Consider the following 21016-nt stretch of genomic DNA (forward strand, 5'->3'; position numbering starts at 1 on the left):
ATATATGTCTAAGTAACACACAAAAAAAAAAAAAAAAAAATAAGATTATTTTGCCTTTGGTGCAGACGCAATCGGTACTTCATTCCATATAGGATATAGTGCCATGGAATTTTTTCGGGATGCAATTAATTATTTTTCATATCTTTAACTTGAAGTAAAATTAGAAGCTTCAACTTCTCAACGTTGGTAATGGTGTAAAGTAAGTAACTTTTGTAACTGAAGAAAAATACTAAATCGTCTGCTACTGTTTTTGATAGTGAAAAAATACTATTTGTCAGCGGTGGAGCATCTTTAAGAAAAAGTTAGTCATCAGAATATTTTCTGTGAAGTGTTGAATCTGTCAAAAAGTGTTAAAATCGATGTATTTTCATCTTCAAAATTTAGTGATAGGGATAACATATACAGCTCTTCTGAGCAAAAATAATGGGCTTACTGTGTGTCATTATTATTTTCTTAAAGAAAACTTTGGTTATGTCAATTTTGCAAATATTCATACTTATCAGACATCTAATTTGCAAAATATTGCTTTATTGCTACATGTATATTGTCGTGGTAAGCTCAAAACAGTGAAAACGGTAAAATCACAATTTATGTCAGATAGCTATCTCTGATTCATAATAGCTCAAAATTAAGCACACCGCCATATTATTTTTTTACATTTTAAACTTTGGTATGAGTTCCTATTTCCAAAAATCTATATTTAGAAAAAAGTCAATCATCAGAAAATGTTTACTTAATTTGTCATGCTTTACTTTGTGTTATATTTTCTACTGATGCACCCATATTTCTGATTCCATTGTGTCATGGTTGTTTGATATTATATATTTACAGTAGTTGCAGTATAGAAGAAGAAAACAACTATTTCAATCAAGCAAATTTAGCAAAATATCAGAAAAGTCAGAACTTTTTGTATGAAGTTTTGAATCTAAATATTGTTAAAACAATCTTCAAAGTTTGGGGGTTGGGTAGCATATGCTGCAATTCTGAGTGAATATAATGGGTGAATGTGTGTTACTATTATCTCTTCAAAGAAAAGACTGGTTTGGTCACGTATGCAAATTATACCTATATTTATACCAAACAAATAATTTGAAAGATATCAGCTTTGCCTGTCGTGCATAGTGTCAACAAAAAGCTATTTTTGATTCACAGTAGTTAAAACTCATAACACTACCATATAATTCTATTCAATTTTCTACTTTGGTATAATAGATAAGATAAAAGAAAAAGGTTTGTCATTATAACGTTTTGACTTCTCAACAGAGAAGATTATTAAAAAATAGTGTTCACACAAATAATTATATACACATTCAAAAAATATCTTCTTTCAAATCTTTACAGGTTTGCGGGAACTCTTTAAAACACTAAAGCCTGGTGTCAATGCCTCAATGTTTGTGACAGCAGTATTGTGGTCTGACTGTGCTGCCAATATGTAGGGGGTTTAAATTACAACATATAAATACACCTACAAAGTGTACCTCGTTTAACATATAGCAAAGATATGTCACGAAATGATTCAATGTGGTTTTTTTAAGACAGTGCGTCACTGGAAAAACCAACTGTCTCCATAGCGCCAATGTATGTTTACACCACTAACACAGGTTAGACATCATGCATACAGCGATTATTGGAGAAACATGAAGATATGTCTTGCATGCAGGGATTGTGTGTCGTCTGAATGTCAAATCAAACGTCTCCGTATGAGACGTTCTGAAGCCTTTCTACTATAAACATGTAGTTTCGACGTCACGATCCAATCGACCAACCATTTTGGATCAGGAAGTCTGCAATGACAACAAACGTTTAAAGCATAGCGTTAATATGGCGGACTAACTTGATCAGTATTGGTAAGTGACAAACCAAGGCGCGGAAGTTCGGGGAACAATAGAGCCATATAAATGTAAGAGGAAAAGTGTCTGTTATAATGCACGGAGTGAAGTTTTGAAATAGTCCGATGTTGTTATATATAATCCCAAGGCATTGTCTTTCGAAAAGACGATGCTCAATAATGGGGACAATAATTACTGTTGTAGCGGAAAACACCTGAATGGAAAGTCCATCAGTAGTAAACTATCTGTCCCGCTACAACAGTAGCTATTGGGGAGACATGTATTGTAATTGTAATGTATATATATATATTTGTCAGTAAATCAATCTACATGTAATTTTTTGAATGTGTACGGTTTATATCATGACAAGAAAATAACTCATTTTTTCAGTTTCAAAATAACCTTAGTCTTTTTATCATAACCTTTGTATCAATATAAAACAGGTTTTTGTACCGCCGCATTCAATGCTTATAATGATGTTTGTTCTTATGTTAGAAATTAGTTGTTGTTTAGAGGAATTCCGCTTAATATATTGAAGTATTTCTAGGTGATAGATATTCCCAATTATGGATAAAATATGACTGAGGCTTTGTGAATATTTTTCACATTACACTGTTGTTCATATTGGTTGTATGATCAAGTTTAGACTTGCATGCTACGTCTAACCAGGAAGCTGTGGCGTGCATACAGACTTATATATATATATACAAACACATACTACTTAAATACAGTTAATAGTTTTCAGTGATTCAGAAAACAAATACAACATTCTTTTTCCTCTATTTCAAGCTTTCGTTTTTTGTAGTCAGACTGTCTCATATTAAAACAGTATTAAAGTCCCATTATGTTTTCGTAATATATCTAATCGGAAAAAAATACAAAATTTCGTCAAATGATAGAGTTGATATCCTTATGGCGATATTTCTAAATTAAAAATGTCGTAGTTAATCAGGATCACATAACAATGATGGGGAATTCCGTTGTTACGCTCTGTTGGTGCCACAGTCCACACGTCTCACATATGAGAACCGCTTTGTATAAATTTTGACCAAAGGTATGTTTGTCAACTAAGAGATATTGACAGACAACGCTAATGCATTGTCGTCTTATTTTCGTCATTCTATAAATGAGTCTCTTTAAACATTAATTAAAATCCTACTTAAAATGTTTAAATCCTTGTGAATAAGTAAGTATTAAGCGAACAAACAGTTTTGCACGATACCTTACAATGCACTCTAGCTCTACACAGGTAAGAGCGAAGCGAGTACACGCGCTCGATTAAAAGGCAATTGAGGGTATTCTCTTCTTAGTAATACTTCGCTCTTTTGTAGTTTTGGCGTACAAGTGCGTGTTTAAAGTCGTGTATTCCTTCTGAAGTATTGTGTTATATAATACGTCTCATACCGTTTGTAATTTATTCTAACGTCCCATACCGTTTGGTATATATTCTAACGTCCCATACCGTTTGCTATTTATTTTAACGTCCCATGCCGTTTGTTATCTATTCTGACGTCTAATACCATTTGTTATCTATTCTAACACCCCTAACCGTTTGTTATCTATTCTAACGTTCCATACCGTTTGGTATTTATTCTAACGTCCCATACCGTTTGTTATTTATTCTAACGTCCCATACCGTTTGTTATTTATTCTAACGTCCCATACCGTTTGGTATCTATTCTAACGTCCCATACCGTTTGGTATCTATTCTAACGTCCCATACCGTTTTGTATCTATTATAACGCCCCATTAGGTTTTATATTTACACTAACGTCCCATACCGTTTTATATTTACACTAACGTCCCATACCGTTTGTTATCTATTCTAACGTCCCATACCGTTTTATATGTGCATTTACGTCCCAAACAATTTGCTATTTATTCTAACGTCCCATACCATTTGTTGTTTATTCTCACGTCCCATACCGTTTGTTATCTATTCTAACGTCCCATACCGTTTGGTATCTATTCTAACGTCCCATACCGTTTGGTATCTATTCTAACGTCCCAAACCGTTTTATATTTACACTAACGTCCATACCGTTTTATATTTACACTAACGTCCCATACCGTTTTATATTTAAACTAACGTCCATACCGTTTTATATTTACACTAACGTCCCATACCATTTTATATTTAAACTAACGTCCCATACCGTTTTATATTTACACTAACGTCCATACCGTTTTATATTTAAACTAACGTCCCATACCGTTTGTTATCTATTCTAACGTCCCATACCGTTTTATATGTGCATTTACGTCCCAAACCATTTGCTATTTATTCTAACGTCCCATACCATTTGTTGTTTATTCTCACGTCCCATACCGTTTGTTATCTATTCTAACGTCCCATACCGTTTGGTATCTATTCTAACGTCCCATACCGTTTGGTATCTATTCTAACGTCCCAAACCGTTTTATATTTACACTAACGTCCATACCGTTTTATATTTACACTAACGTCCCATACCGTTTTATATTTAAACTAACGTCCATACCGTTTTATATTTACACTAACGTCCCATACCATTTTATATTTAAACTAACGTCCCATACCGTTTTACATTTACACTAACGTCCATACCGTTTTATATTTAAACTAACGTCCCATACCGTTTTATATTTAAACTAACGTCCATACCGTTTTATATTTACACTAACGTCCCATACCGTTTTATATTTAAACTAACGTCCCATACCGTTTTATATTTACACTAACGTGCCATACCGTTTTATATTTAAACTAACGTCCCATACCGTTTTATATTTAAACTAACGTCCATACCGTTTTATATTTACACTAACGTCCCATACCGTTTTATATTTAAACTAACGTCCCATACCGTTTTATATTTACACTAACGTGCCATACCGTTTTATATTTAAACTAACGTCCCATACCGTTTGTTATCTTTTCTAACATCCCATACCGCTTTATTTTTATACTAATACAACTCGTTTGTTACCTATTCTAACTTCCCATATCGTTTCATATTTACACTAACGTCCCATACCGTTTTATTATATTTACACTAACTTCCCATACCATTTTATATTTACTCTAACGTCCCATACCCTCCAACGTCTCATACCGGTTGGTCATTATTTTAACGTTACATGTATTTTTGTTATTTATTCTAACGTCCAACACCGTTTTTATTTATTCTAATTATTATAAGAAAATGGCTTGTTGGTTTTTATTACCTTACGATAATCCATCTTCGTTAAGTGGATCTTGTTTTGATTTGTATTATCGATGTTTGTTTTTCAGATTTAAATACAATTGATCATAATGGCATCAACAAAACGATACGCCACAGACAATGAAGCCCGTCGTGTCCACAACGAACTGGCTCGACATCTACATCAAAATGTAAAAGGCTTCGAACCCCTAAAAGAGCTATTCAGAAGGCCCCCGATTTCTCCAAGAGATCTTAACAATATCAAAGATATAACAGATCTATTTCAACAACTTGAGAAAGATGAGAAAATATCTGTTGGAGAGTATAGCTTTTTTACACAACGATTGAGGAAGATAGATCCTAGTCAAGCGGCCTATGTTGAAGAAAAGGAGACAGAAATTTGTGAAATACTGAACAGAGGTAAGAACAGGTGTAGTCACTCAGCCATTATGATAATTAATTACTCAGCTTGGGGTGTATCTATAATTTATTTCTATTATGTTGTTTTATTTATATCTTCAAGTGCAAAAGTATACTTCAGTTTGGTAGCTGTAATTTTACAGGAAAAAAACCTCTACATGTCAGATCTCTCGCCAACTTGATAGTCAAAAGAAATATTATAAAACATAGAAAAAACATCAATCATCAATCATAGAATATTAGTGCTGCTTTGGTCTCCTTGATCCAAAGATGACCTGTACGACTTGGAATTTGCTCACTACCTAAATTACTTATGTTATATCTATACACAGGCATAACCGAAGGGTTAGGGTGACCTGTAGGTATCGTGTTCCGTTTGCCGTTGTGAACTTAATTTAAATGACCTATTTCAATAACCGAAAGGCCTGAGGAACTGATACTTGGCCTACATAATTCTGGGATAAGGGCTACCATACATTGACTTTCATTCAAGGTCTCGGGGTCAAATAGGCTAAAATCTTTAAACGAGTTCTTGTGAATAAATAGGCTTCGAGAACTGACATTGGGCCTGCAACATGCTGGGATAACGGGCTACCAATTTTGATTAAATGAATGACTTTGACCTTCATTCAATGTCATAGGGGACAAAGAGGCTGAAATATTTAAACGACTCTTTCTCAATAATAAGAGGCCTAGAGACCTGATTTTGGGTCTGTATCATGCTGAGATGAAGGGCTACTACGTTTGTTTTTTTCAAATGAATGACCTTGGCCGCCATTCAAGACTGTTGTGTTGTCTAATTGACAAATAAAATACTCAACGCCATCTTCACAGTAACACATGTATTCAGAAGACTGCAAGACCCGGATCGGATCATACATTTTACAGATTGGACAGTACATACGGAACGCACTATCATAACATGCGGAACGCACTACAATAACATATACAACATCTCCCCTTTTTAGTAAAGAGAGATTATCAACATTTAAACTTAAATGTCTTTTCAAAGAATATTTTCTATATTCTTTTAATTTAACCATTTCACCATTTAACATATATTTATCAAATGAGCACAGTTCTATAATTATGATTTCAGAAAATTAACCACGTAATCGCGAAACCTTTCTGGAATTCTCACTTGTCTTCCCGCGCGAGTCGCGATAGGTTCTGTAACACTCTCATCATTAGAACTAGTACTGTTTATATGACCATTGTCCGAAGGCTCGCTGTCCAAGTCAGATGGCATATATGAATCCACGAATTCCTCCTCCTCATCTGTTGACATATGATCATCATTTGTTGACACACGATCATCATCTGTTGACACATAGTCATCATCTGTTGACACCGACTCTTCGTCCGATAGAGAATCTTGAAATTCATCGTCCCCTATTTCCTCAGTTACCCTTTGTGGTTGTGAGGGCGTCAAATGAACTCTGTTCCTCCTTAATGTCTGTCCATCTGTTGTGCGGATAATACAAGACCGATCCCCATATAGATCAACAACTGTAGCCGTTTTCCAGTTTTTCATTCCCTGGTTTTTATATTTAACAGTGTCACCCCTCCCTAAAGGTGGGAGTGTTTTCGACTTCTGGTCATAATATTGTTTATTTTTTTGTTGTTGTCTCTCCATGTTTTTGAATGCTTTGGCATTACGATCGCGACTTGACGGTTTAAGTAGTTTCGATGACATTGGTAGAGACGATCTTAACCTACGTCCCATCAACAGTTGAGCTGGTGATGAACCTGAATCTCCAGGAGTATTCCTGAATTCCAGTAATGCTAAGTAAGGATCTTTCCCGTCTTTCATCGCTTTCTGGAGCATGTTTTTGACAGTTTGAACCGATCTTTCCGCCATGCCATTACTTTGAGCGTGGTGTGGACTACTCGTTATGTGCTTAAACTTCCAGCTCTGGCTGAATTCCTTGAAATCCCTTGAACTATATTGAGGACCATTATCGGATACTACTTCCGTTGGAATTCCGTATCTAGCAAAGATTGATTTCATGTGACTGATTACTGTAGTCGAGCGTGTATCACTCAATATTGACATTTCTATAAACTTTGAGTGGTAGTCAACAACCAACAAGTATGAATGTCCATCAAATTGAAACAAGTCTGTCCCTATCTTCTCCCACGGTCCAGCAGGTATCTCGTGAGGTTTTAAAGGTTCCCGCGTATTGGCGTTTCTGTAGGAACAGCACACGTCACACTTGGACACAAAGTCCTCTATTTGACTATTCATACCAGGCCAATATACTGCTTCACGTGCTCGAGCTTTACATAGCTTCATTCCAAAATGACCTTCATGGATTATTTCGAGTATCTGTTTTTCTCATACTCACTGGCACTACAATACGGTCATGTTTGAACACAATACCTTCATTTACGGTAAAGTCAGCTTTCTCATTAAAGTATGGTTGAACACACTGTGGAACTTTACGTTTGTCGTCCGGCCAACCAACCTGAATTACTTTGGTGAGTTCTTGCAAAGTAGTATCCTTGAGCGTTTCTCTCTGAAACTCCTCCAACTTTGTAGTAGTTACAGGTAAACTATTCATCACGAGATGAATTTGTGCCTCAACATCCTCTGTAAGGTCATCCTCATTTTCACAATAAGATAATGGTGATCTTGACAACTGATCTGCGATATGCATTTCTTTGCCTGGCTTGTAAACAACCTGAAGCTGATATCTCTGTAGTCTCATAAGTAGCCGTTGTAGTCTAGGAGATGTCTCCCCTATGGCCTTTTTAACTATAGTCACCAGAGGTTTATGATCGGTTTCCACCAAAACCTCTCTGCCATATACATATTGATGAAACCGTTCACAGCCATAAACAATCGCCAGTAGTTCCTTTTCAATCTGTGCGTATCCTCGCTGTGCATCATTGAGAGTTTTTGACGCATATTCCACTGGTCTGTCCATGTTGAAGTAGTACAGCTCCTACCCCGTACATAGACGCATCTACAGATAATGTTACAGGTTTCGATACATCATAAAACTGTAAAACTGGTGCATTAGTAACTAAAGCTTTCAGATCCTTGAATGATTTTTCCTGACTTGCTTCCCATACCCATAGCACATCTTTTTTCAACAGTTCACGGAGTGGTGCAGCAATTGTTGACAGATCTTTTACGAATTTGGCTAGGTAGTTTACCATGCCTAAGAATCGCTGTAGTTCTTTTTTGTTGTTAGCAGGGGTGTAAAAATCCACTAGCCCGACGCCCGGGGCTACCAAATTTTCAACTTGGGCTAGTGGAAATTTTAGCCATACTAGCCTGGGGCTAGTGACTTTTTTCAAAGATATTTCAAAACGAAAAACATCAATATTAAGTCATAATAACACTTTAAAACATTGCAATTCTATGTAATATTCGTATCTCTCTTTAAATCTTAATCTGGAATCATGTTGTCTAATTTGTTGACGACTGTAGACCTCCCGATCACCACAGTGTATATAGTGATGCATAGCATTTCATGTGAAAGTTACGTAATTTGCAACTCAAGTTCTAGACAAACAATATACAAACCATCAAATAAGTCATCTCAGCTATCAGATCAGTAAATTTTAATAGTTACAAAAACGATGTTAAAGAACTGGAATCTATTCCTTAAAAAGTCGACAGCAAAGCCATTCCTGCAGCAAGCAGCCATATTTGTCATGGTTATTCTAATATCCGGGTCAAAGGTCGGGAATCCAGATTCCGGTTTCAGGATTAAAAAAAAATCTAAAAATTATGTTCTAGAAATATCACAGATCAAAGATTTTCTTGATGTTTATTTGAATTTAAATAAAAAAAGTAGATGCAAATAATAAAAAAACTCGCTCAATTAAAGAATATTTGAATTTATACAGTGTAAAAAATACTGGCCCTATTATAAATTTTCTATTTTTTTTTTTTTGGGCTGGGCTAGTAGATATTTAGGCCGGGCTAGTGAAATTTTGGTGTCTACTAGCCCTGGGCTAGTGCTTTGAAATAAATTTTTACACCCCTGGTTAGGCGTCGGCATTTCCCTTATAGCACTGACCTTGGTATCATCTGGCTGTATACCTTCCCCAGAATATTTATGTCCAAAATATACTACCTCTGTGAGCCCTATTTGGCATTTATCTTTATTCAGACTCATTCCTTTGTTTGTAACCGCCTAAGGACTTGTTCCAGTCTACTGTCGTGTTCTTCACGTGTTGTTCCCCATATGAGAATGTCGTCGATTATCGATTTAACACCTGTAATGCCATGCAGAATGTTACATATCATCTTGTGAAAAACTTCTGGTGCACTTTTAATTCCGAACGGCAACCGTTTGAAACAATAACGCCCATATGGTGTATTAAAAGTGGTCAACTTTGAACTTTCAGTGTCTATTTTGACTTGCCAAAACCCGCTGCTAGCATCAAGTTTACTGAAATACTTCGCACCTGCAAGCAAACTGCTTACTTCTTCTGATGTTGGTAAGGGATAATGTTCACGACGAATGGCAACATTAAGATCTTTAGGATCTAAACAAATGCGTAACTTGCCATTAGGTTTTTCGACGACAACCATTGAGCTAACCCATTCGGTGGGCTGATCTACTTTCGCTATCACCCCGAATTTCCTCCATTCGTGAAAGTTCATCAAGTACACGATCCCTTAATTAATGCTACAGGTAGGCGACGCGGTGCATGAACAACAGGAATCACTGATGAATCCACTTCAATATGATGCTCACCAGGTAAACAACGTAACTTGTCGCTGAACAAATCACTGAACTTGTCTAGTAATTTCGAATGTTTATCAGAGTTGACTGCGTTGACTGTAACTTGCTGTACTAAATTCCACTCCTCACAGGTTTGTTGTCCTATGACTGGCATAGAGTCTAGTTTCACCACTAAGAATTCCACATTAGCTGTTCTGTTTTTGTTTTTACACAGTAGAGTACATTTACCTAACACAGGGATACCTTGGCCAGTGTAGGTTGAGAGTTTGGCGTTGGATTTTTGTAGTTTTGTCTTCCCTTTAACTTGTCGGAACATTTTCTCAGGTATCACATTTGCCTCAGCACCGGTGTCTAACTTCAAATCAATCATATGATTGTTTACATTAAGCGTAGTTTCCCAATTCCGGTTTTTACTTCTCCGTCTGTTTACCACACCAATGAATAGATGATTGACAGTCTGACCTGTATTTGTCGTCGTACCTGTAGACCTGCACATTGACTTGTAGTGATTTTTAACACCACATTTGTAACATGTCCTACCAAATGCTGGGCATTGTCTGGGTGGATGGTCTGTACCACATTTACCACATGATTTCCCTCTGTGTGAATTGTTAGGACTAGGTTTTTGACCTCCTTTCCTCTGATTAGAACCATTTTTAGATTTTGGATTCCCTGTAGACTGACTTGACTTCTTCTGTTTGACTACGTGAACTTTGTGATCATCATGACTAGTCGTTTCATTCAAGTCTTTTAACTGTGCACTTGTTGTCTCCGCAACACGACAGATATCGACTGCTTTTCTTAATGATAGTTCAGGTTCCCTTAACAATCTGGCCCTAACCGTGTCTGACGTAATTCCCCCGACAATTCTGTCCTTAATTAGACTCTCGTATAAGTCTGCAAATTCGCATTTTTTTGCCTGATTTTTTAACTCTATGACAAATTGGTCGATTGTCTCGGACTGTCCCTGGGAGCGGGAAAAAAATTTATGTCTCTCATATGTAACATTTTTTAACGGAGCACAATGAGCTTCATACCTTTGTAGAAGGGGCACGATTTTATCAACACCTTCATCCGGAAATTGGAATGTGTTGAAAACTTCTATCCCTTCATCTCCGACCACGTGGAGTAGCAGCGAAGCACTGTAGTTTTTCCGATTTCTTGTCAGACTCCGTGGCTTCTAAATAAAACTGGAACCTTTGTTTCCATTTTCTCCAGTTCTCTGCCACATTCCCCTCAAAACTCAAAGGCGGCGGTGGTTTTAACGTCTCCATTATTCTGACACCATATTGTGTTGTCTAATTGACAAATAAAATACTCAACGCCATCTTCACAGTAACACATGTATTCAGAAGACTGCAAGACCCGGATCGGATCATACATTTTACAGATTGGACAGTACATACGGAACGCACTATCATAACATGCGGAACGCACTACAATAACATATACAACAAAGACCACCGGGTCAAATAGATTAAAATCTTTAAACTACTTAATGTGAATAACTAAGAGAACTAGATACCGAAATTGGGTATGTAGAATGCTGGAATAAAAGACAACTAAGTTTGTTCAAATATATGACCCTGGCCGCCATTCAATGTCACAAAAGTCAAATAGACTAAAATCATAAAAGCTAAACGACTAAGATGCCTAGATACCCGATATTCGGTCTGTTGTGTACTGGGATAAAGGGCTACCAAGTTTGTTCAAACGAATGACCTTGGCCTTCATTTAATGTCACTGGGGTCAGATAGGCTAAAATCTTGAAAGAACTTGTTAATATCTTTGAGGTCCAGAAACCTGATATGGGGCCTGTAATATGCTTGGACGAAAGGGAATTAAGTTTGTTCAAATGTATGACCATGACCCCCATTTAAGGTCACAGAGGTCAAATAGGCTTAAATCTTGAAACGACTTTTTTTGAATAACTAAGAGTTCTAGAGACCTTATATTGGGTCGGCAGCTTGCTGGGATGAAGGGCTACCAAGTTTGTTCATAATAGTAATATATGGTCATGACTGCTGCCATTCAAGGTCAAAATGGTCAGATTTTAAACGTTTTAAACAACTTTTTGTGAATATCTTAGAGGTCTGAAAACATCATAATGGGATTGTAATATGCTTGGATGAATGGGTATCAAGTCTCTTCAAACGAATGACCTTGAACTTTATTCAATGTCACAGGGGTGAAAAAGGCTAAAATCTTTAAGTGATATCTTGTCAATTACTAAGAGGCTTAGTGACCTGATATTAAGCCTGTAGCATATTAGGATTAAGGGCAACTAAGTGTGTTCAAGTGAATGACCTAAATGTTATTTCAAGGTCGCAGGGCTCAAAAAGGCTTAGTTTTTAACGACCTTTCATTGTAACAGTGTAAAAACTATGTAAAGCATTATGCCATGACACCATAATTCACCACATATTAAAACAGACAGCACATTATCAGAATATGTCTTTAAATCAAAATAAATTTGGAAGAAAAGCATTGCTTTCTAATGGGCGATAAACACTTAGTCTCCAATCATCGACAATTACACTGTTGTTTTACATTTTACGTTAACAAAGTTTTTGAAAAGATTTGTTTTTGAATATACATAGAATTACTTTCATTCATTATAATTCTCTCTTCTTCTATGAGAAACAGTCTGGTTTTATTTCATGTCACTAAACAATACACCAACTTATAAAAAACGTATCATATTTATCGCTCTTTAGAAGAAAAAAACCGTATCACGAGTGAAATATTATAATTTGACGAAGCATGATCCACTCCCCCTCTCATGATCCCCCCTCTCATGATCCCCCCCTCTCATGATCCACTCCCCCTCTCATGACCCCCTCCCCCTCTCATGATCCCCCCTCTCATGATCCAATCCCCCTCTCATGATCCACTCCCTCTCTCATGACCCCCTCCCCCTCTCATGATCCACTCCCCCTCTCATGATCCACTCCCCCTCTCATGATCCACTCCCCGTCTCATGATCCACTCCCTCTCTCATGACCCCCCTCCCCCTCTCATGATCCCCTCCCCCTCTCATGATCCACTCCCCCTCTCATGACCCCCTCCCCCTCTCATGACCCCCTCCCCCTCTCATGATCCACTCCCCCTCTCATGATCCACTCCCCCTCTATTGACCCCCTCCCCATCTCATGATCCACTCCCCCTCTCATGACCCCCTCCCCCTCTCATGATCCCCTCCCCCTCTCATGACCCCCTCCCCCTCTCATGATCCACTCCCCCTCTCATGACCCCCTCCCCCTCTCATGATCCACTCCCCCTCTCATGATCCACTCCCCCTCTCATGATCCACTCCCCGTCTCATGATCCACTCCCTCTCTCATGAACCCCTCCCCCTCTCATGATCCACTCCCCCCTCTCATGACCCCCTCCCCCTCTCATGATCCACTCCCCTCTCTCATGACCCCCTCCCCCTCTCATGATCCACTCCCCCTCTCATGATCCACTCCCCTCTCTCATGATCCACTCCCCTCTCATGACCCCCTCCCCCTCTCATGATCCACTCCCCTCTCTCATGACCCCCTCCCCTCCATGATCCACTCCCCCTCTCATGATCCACTCCCCCTCCCCCTCATGATCCCCTCCCCTCTCATGACCCCCTCCCCCCTCTCATGATCCCCCTCTCATGATCCCCTCCCCTCTCATGATCCACTCCCTCTCTCATGACCCCCCTCCTCCTCTCATGATCCACTCCCCCTCTCATGATCCACTCCCCCTCTTATGATCCACTCCCCCTCTAATGATCCACTCCCCCTCTCATGATCCACTCCCTCTCTCATGACCCCCTCCCCCTCTCATGATCCCCTCCCCCTCTCATGACCCCCTCCCCCTTCTCATGATCCCCCTCCTCCCCCCCTCTCATGATCCAATCCCCCTCTCATGAATCCACTCCCTCTCTCATGACCCCCTCCCCCTCTCATGACCCCCCTCCCCCTCTCATGATCCACTCCCCTCTCATGATCCACTCCCCCTCTCATGATCCACTCCCCCTCTCATGATCCACTCCCTCTCTCATGACCCCCTCCCCCCTCTCATGATCCCCTCCCCCTCTCATGATCCACTCCCCCTCTCATGATCCAATCCCCCTCTCATGACCCCCTCCCCCTCTCATGATCCACTCCCCCTCTCATGATCCACTCCCCCTCTCATGACCCCCTCCCCCTCTCATGATCCCCCACTCATGACCACCTCCCCCTCTCATGACCCCCTCCCCCTCTCATGATCTCCACTCCCCCTCTCATGATCCACTCCCCCTCTCATGACCCACTCCCCCTCATGAATCCACTCCCCCTCTCATGATCCACTCCCCCCCCCCTCTCATGATCCACTCCCCCTCTCATGATCCCCCTCCCCCTCTCATGATCCATCCCCCTCTCATGACACTCCCCCTCTCATGACCCCCTCCCCCTCTCATGATCCACTCCCCCCTCTCATGACCCTCCCCTCCCCAGATCCACTCTCATGACCCCCCTCCCCCTCTCATGACCCCCTCCCCCTCTCATGATCCACTCCCCCCTCTCATGACCCCCTCCCCCTCTCATGATCCCCTCCCCCTCTCATGATCCCCTCCCCCTCCCCTCTCATGATCCACTCCCTCTCTCATGACCCCTCTCATGACCTCCCTCCCCCTCTCATCCACTCCCCCTCATGATCCTCCCCCTCTCATGACCCACTCCCCCTCTCATGATCCACTCCCCCTCTCATGATCCACTCCCCCCTCTCTCATGATCCCCCCTCCCCCATGATCCCCCTCTCCATGATCCACTCACCCCCCTCTCATGATCCACTCCCCCTCTCATGATCCCCTCCCCCCTCTCATGACCCACTCCCCCTCTCATGATCCACTCCCCCTCCCTCCCCCCCTCTCATGATCCACTCCCTCTCTCATGATCCACTCCCCCCTCTCATGATCCACTCCCCTCTCATGATCCACTCCCCCTCTCATGATCCACTCCCCCTCTCATGATCCACTCCCCCTCCTCATGATCCACTCCCCCCTCTCATGATCCACTCCCCTCTCTCATGACCCCCACTCCCCCTCATGACCCCCTCCCCTCTCATGATCCACATGATCCACTCCCCCTCTTCATGACCCCCTCCCCCTCTCATGATCCACTCCCCCCTCTCATGACCCCCTCCTCCCTCTCATGGAACCCACTCCCCCTCTCATGATCCACTCCCCTCATGACCCCCTCCCCCTCTCATCCCCCACTCCCCCTCTCATGACCCCCTCCCCCCTCTCATCCCCCTCCATGACCCCCTCCCCCTCTCATGACCCCCTCCCCCTCTCATGATCCACCCCCCTCTCATGACCCCCTCCCCCTCTCATGATCCACCTCCCCCTCTCATGATCCACTCCCCCTCTCATGATCCACTCCCCCTCTCATGATCCCTCATCCCTCCATCCCCCTCTCATCAAGATCCCTCCCCTCTCATGATCCACTCCCCTCTCTCATGACCCCTCCCCCTCTCATGATCCACTCCCCCTCTCATGACCCCCTCCCCCCCTCTCATGATCCCACTCCCCCTCTCATGACCCCCTCTCTCATATCCACCCCCCTCTCATGACCCCCTGACTCCCCCTCTCATGATCCACTCCCCCTCTCATGATCCCCTCCCCCTCTCTCATGATCCACTCCCTCTCTCATGAACCCCCCCTCCCTCCCCCTCTCATGATCCACTCCCCCTCTCATGATCCACTCCCCCTCTCAATGATCCACTCCCCCTCTCATGACCCCCTCCCCCTCTCATGATCCCCCTCTCATGATCACCCCCCCCTCCCCTCTCATGATCCACTCCCTCTCTCATGACCCCCTCCCCCCCTCTCATGATCCCCTCCCCCTCTCATGATCCCCTCCCCCCCTCTCATGATCCACTCCCCTCCCACTCCCCCCCCCCCTCTCATGATCCCCCTCCCCCTCTCATGATCCACTCCCCGTCTCATCATCCACTCCTCTCTCATGACCCCCTCCCCCTCTCATGATCCCCTCCCCCTCTCATGATCCCCCCCCCTCTCATGATCCCACTCCCCCTCTCATGATCCAATCCCCCTCTCATGATCCACTCCCTCTCTCATGATCCCCTCCCCCTCTCATGACCCACTCCCCCCTCTCATGATCCACTCCCCCTCTCATGATCCACTCCCCCTCTCTCATGATCCACTCCCCCCTCTCATGATCCACTCCCCCTCTCATGACCCCCTCCCCCCTCTCATGATCCCCTCTCCCCCTCTCATGATCCACTCCCCCTCTCATGATCCCCAATCCCCCTCTCATGATCCACCTCCCCCTCTCATGATCCACTCCCCCCTCTCATGATCCCCACTCCCCCTCTCATGACCCCTCTCCCCCTCTCATGATCCACTCCCCCTCTCATGACCCCCTCCCCCTCTCATGATCCCTCCCCCTCTCTCATGATCCACTCCCCCTCTCATGACCCCCTCCCCCTCTCATGATCCACTCCCCCTCTCATGATCCACTCCCCCTCTCATGATCCACTCCCCCTCTCATGATCCACTCCCCCTCTCATGAACCCCTCCCCCTCTCATGATCCCCTCCCCCTCTCATGACCCCCTCCCCCTCTCATGATCCACTCCCCTCCCCCTCTCATGACCCCCTCCCCCTCTCATGATCCACCTCCCCCCTCTCATGATCCACTCCCTCTCTCATGACCCCCTCCCCCTCTCATGATCCACTCCCCTCGTCATGACCACTCCCCCTCTCATGACCCCCACTCCCCCCTCTCATGATCCTCCCCTCTCTCCCACCCCCCTCTCTCATGATCCACTCCCCCTCTCATGATCCACCCCCCTCTCATGATCCACTCCCCCTCTCATGATCCACTCCCCCTCTCATGATCCACTCCCCCTCTCATGATCCACTCCCCCTCTCATATGATCCACTCCCCCTCTCATGATCCACTCCCCCTCTCATGATCCACTCCCCCTCTCATGATCCACCTCCCCCTCTCATGACCCCCTCCCCCTCTCATGATCCACTCCCCCTCTCTCATGATCCACTCCCCCTCTCATGACCCCCTCCCCCTCTCATGATCCCCTCCCCTCTCATGATCCACTCCCCCTCTCATGATCCACTCCCCCCTCTCATGATCCACTCTCCCCCTCTCATGATCCACTCCCCCTCTCATGATCCACTCCTCCCTCTCATGATCCCTCCCCGTCTCATGATCACTCCCTCTCTCATGATCCACTCCCTCTCTCATGACCCCCTCCCCCTCTCATGATCCCCTCCCCCTCTCATGATGACCCCCTCCCCCTCTCATGATCCACTCCCCTCTCTCATGATCCCCTCCCCCTCTCATGATCCACTCCCCCTCTCATGATCCACTCCCCGTCTTATGATCCACTCCCTCTCTCATGATCCACTCTCCTCTCTCAAGACCCCCTCCCCCTTTCATGATCCCCTCCCCTCTCATGATCCACTCCCCCTCTCATGATCCACTCCCCCTCTTATGATCCACTCCCCCTTTCATGATCCACTCCCCCTTTCATGATCCACTCCCCTCTCATGACCCCCTCCCCCTCTCATGATCCCCCTCTCATGATCCCCCTCTCTCATGATCCACTCCCCCTCTCATGATCCACTCCCTCTCTCATGACCCCCCCTCCCCCTCTCATGATCCACTCCCCCTCTCATGACCCCCTCCCCCTCTCATGATCCGATCCACCTCATGACCCCCTCCCCCTCTCATGATCCACTCCCTCTCTCATGACCCCCTCCCCCTCTCATGACCCCCCCTCCCCCTCTCATGACCCCCCTCCCCCTTTCATGATCCACTCCCCCTTCTCATGACCCCCTCCCCCTCTCATGACCCCCTCCCCCTTCTCTGTCTTTCTCTCTCATTCATCTAAATTGGCAATACATTTTTATTTTGTTTCTCCATCAATGTCTCTATAGACGTTTATTTAATAATTATGAAAATATTTATAACACTATATTATATTGTACATGCATATTTAATATATAAATAATTATTTGTGAGGAAAACACTTTTTCCATTGTAAAACTTGTGCCCAATCCTCGTTGTTAATTTTGACTATAAAGATATGTTTAAACTAAACTAAAAAGCATGGGTTGAGTTTTCGGTGAAAAGACGGCTACTTGAGGTCACTAATAACTTGATTGGCAGGGGACATGCATTGATTCAGCAATACTCTGAATACTTATTTATTTAATCTGATGTCTTGTTAATATTGTACATATATGATGAGTTTAACTTGTCTCTATTAGGTTAGGGCCTTATGGAATTTCCCTCACATCGGCTTTGGTCTTCGCATTAGCATTGGTTAAGGTTTGATGCAAGCTGAAAAATGTTTTTCAGTAACAACTGTAAAATAAGACAAACACGAAATTTTGAGAATTTCAAGTGGCCGAATGGGCTAAAAGTGCTAGCCTAGGGTTAAATTTGTATGCAACATTTCTTTCGTTGGTCAATTGATTCAGTAACGGTGAAAAATTATGGTATTCATAAAAAAGGAAATGTATGCATTATAAGTATAACAGATAACCTAGGTATTAAAACAGGATGAGACATATTAAACAGTGCTAGGTATTTTACTTTGGGAAATCCCGAAATGATTGTGAACCTCATACATTTGGTAAGATCGTGCTAACAATGTACAGTAGGGAGAGATAGTTTAATTTTTCCTTCCTATAATAAACATAGATTTTCTATGAACTACACTTAGGCTATACACTTAGGCGATGCGGACTAGGACTATCACATTCATGACTCAGTGTATGATGTTAACACTTTGAAATTCTCTTCATTAATATAATTAATATTGTAATGCTTTGATTTAATTTCAATATTTGTAAAACGACCTATGAAAATTGTCTGTGTTTCCATAATATTACAGATAGTAAACAATAATTCAGTCCGTGTTTCCATAATATTACAGATAGTAACAATAATCCAGTCCGTGTTTCCATAATATTACAGATAGTAACAATAATTCAGTCCGTGTTTCCATAATATTACAGATAGTAACAATAATTCATTCCGTGTTTCCATAATATTACAGATAGTAACAATAATCCAGTCCGTGTTTCCATAATATTACAGATAGTAACAAAAATCCATTCCGTGTTTCCATAATATTACAGATAGTAACAATAATCCAGTCCGTGTTTCCATAATATTACAGATAGTAACAATAATTCAGTCCGTGTTTCCATTATATTACAGATAGTAACAATAATTCAGTCCGTGTTTCCATAATATTGCAGATAGTAACAATAATTCAGTCCGTGTTTCCATAATATTACAGATAGTAACAATAATTCAGTCCGTGTTTCCATAATATTACAGATAGTAACAATAATTCAGACCGTGTTTCCATAATATTACAGATAGTAACAATAATCCAGTCCGTGTTTCCTTAATATTACAGATATTAAAAATAATCCAGTCCCTGTTTCCATAATATTACAGATAGTAACAATAATTCAGTCCGTGTTTCCATAATATTACAGATAGTTAACAATAATCCAGTCCGTGTTTCCATAATATTACAGATGGTCACAATAATCCAGTCCGTGTTTCCATAATATTACAGATAGTAACAATAATTCACTCAGTCCGTGTTTCCATAATATTACAGATAGTAACAATAATTCAGTCCGTGTTTCCATAATATTACAGATAGTAACAATAATTCAGTCCGTGTTTCCATAATATTACACAGATGGTCATAATAATTCAGTCCGTGTTTCCATAATATTACAGATAGTAACAATAATTCAGTCCGTGTTTCCATAATATTACAGATAGTAACAATAATTCAGACTGTGTTTCCATAATATTACAGATAGTAACAATAATTCAGTCCGTGTTTCCATAATATTACAGAATAAAACAATTGTCATTAATTCACCGTGTCATAATAATTCCAGTCCGTGTTTCCATAATATTACAGATAGGTAACAATAATTCAGACCGTGTTTCCATAATATTACAGATAGTAACAATAATCCAGTCCGTGTTTCCATAATATTACAGATAGTAACAATAATTCAGTCCGTGTTTTCCATAATATTACAGATAGTAACAATAATCCAGTCCGTGTTTCCATAATATTACAGATGGTCATAATAATTCAGTCCGTGTTTCCATAATATTACAGATGGTCACAATAATTCAGTCCGTTTTTCCATAATATTACAGATAGTAACAATAATCCAGTCCGTGTTTCCATAATAATTACAGATAGTAACAAAAATCCATTCCGTGTTTTCCATAATATTACAGATAGTAACAATAATTCAGTCCGTGTTTCTCCATAATATTACAGATAGTAACAATAATCCAGTCCGTGTTTCCATAATATTAAAGATGGTCATAATAATTCAGTCCGTGTTTCCATAATATTACAGATCGGTCACAATAATTCAGTCCGTGTTTCCATAATATTACAGATAGTAACAATAATTCAGTCCGTGTTTTCCATAATATTACAGATAGTAAACAAAAATCCATTCCGTGTTTCCATAATATTACAGATAGTAAACAATAATCCAGTCCGTGATTCCATAATATTACAGATAGTAACAATAATTCAGTCTGTGTTTCCATACTAATATTACGGATAGAGTAACTAATAATTCAGTCATTCGGATATCCGTGTTTCCATAATATTACAGATAGTAACAATAATTCAGTCCGTGGTTTCCATAATATTACAGATAGTAACAAAAATCCATAACCCAGTCCGTGTTTCCATAATATTAACAAGATAGTCCAACAATAATTCAGACCGTGTTTCCATAATATACAAGATCGTTCCAATAAATCCCTTCCCGTGTTTCCAATAAAAATTGTACATATTCATGTCAAA

General features: G+C 41.4%; 1 protein-coding gene across 3 annotated transcripts in view; it reads left to right on the top strand.

The window, feature by feature from the left end:
• Nucleotides 1-1514: 1514 nt before the first annotated feature.
• Nucleotides 1515-21016, top strand: part of LOC138315147 (uncharacterized) — a 56456-nt gene continuing 36954 nt past the window's right edge. The window contains exons 1-2 of one of the 3 annotated variants that reach the window (XM_069255938.1): nucleotides 1515-1847; nucleotides 5104-5434. In XM_069255938.1, the coding sequence (XP_069112039.1) occupies nucleotides 5125-5434 (310 nt within the window). In that variant the 5' untranslated portion in view covers nucleotides 1515-1847; nucleotides 5104-5124. Of the gene's footprint in view, nucleotides 1901-5103; nucleotides 5435-21016 lie in introns of all 3 variants that reach the window. The other 2 variants (XM_069255937.1, XM_069255936.1) reach the window with 2 other exon arrangements.

Source organism: Argopecten irradians, chromosome 2, assembly GCF_041381155.1.
Source record: "Argopecten irradians isolate NY chromosome 2, Ai_NY, whole genome shotgun sequence".
NCBI lineage: Eukaryota > Metazoa > Mollusca > Bivalvia > Pectinida > Pectinidae > Argopecten > Argopecten irradians.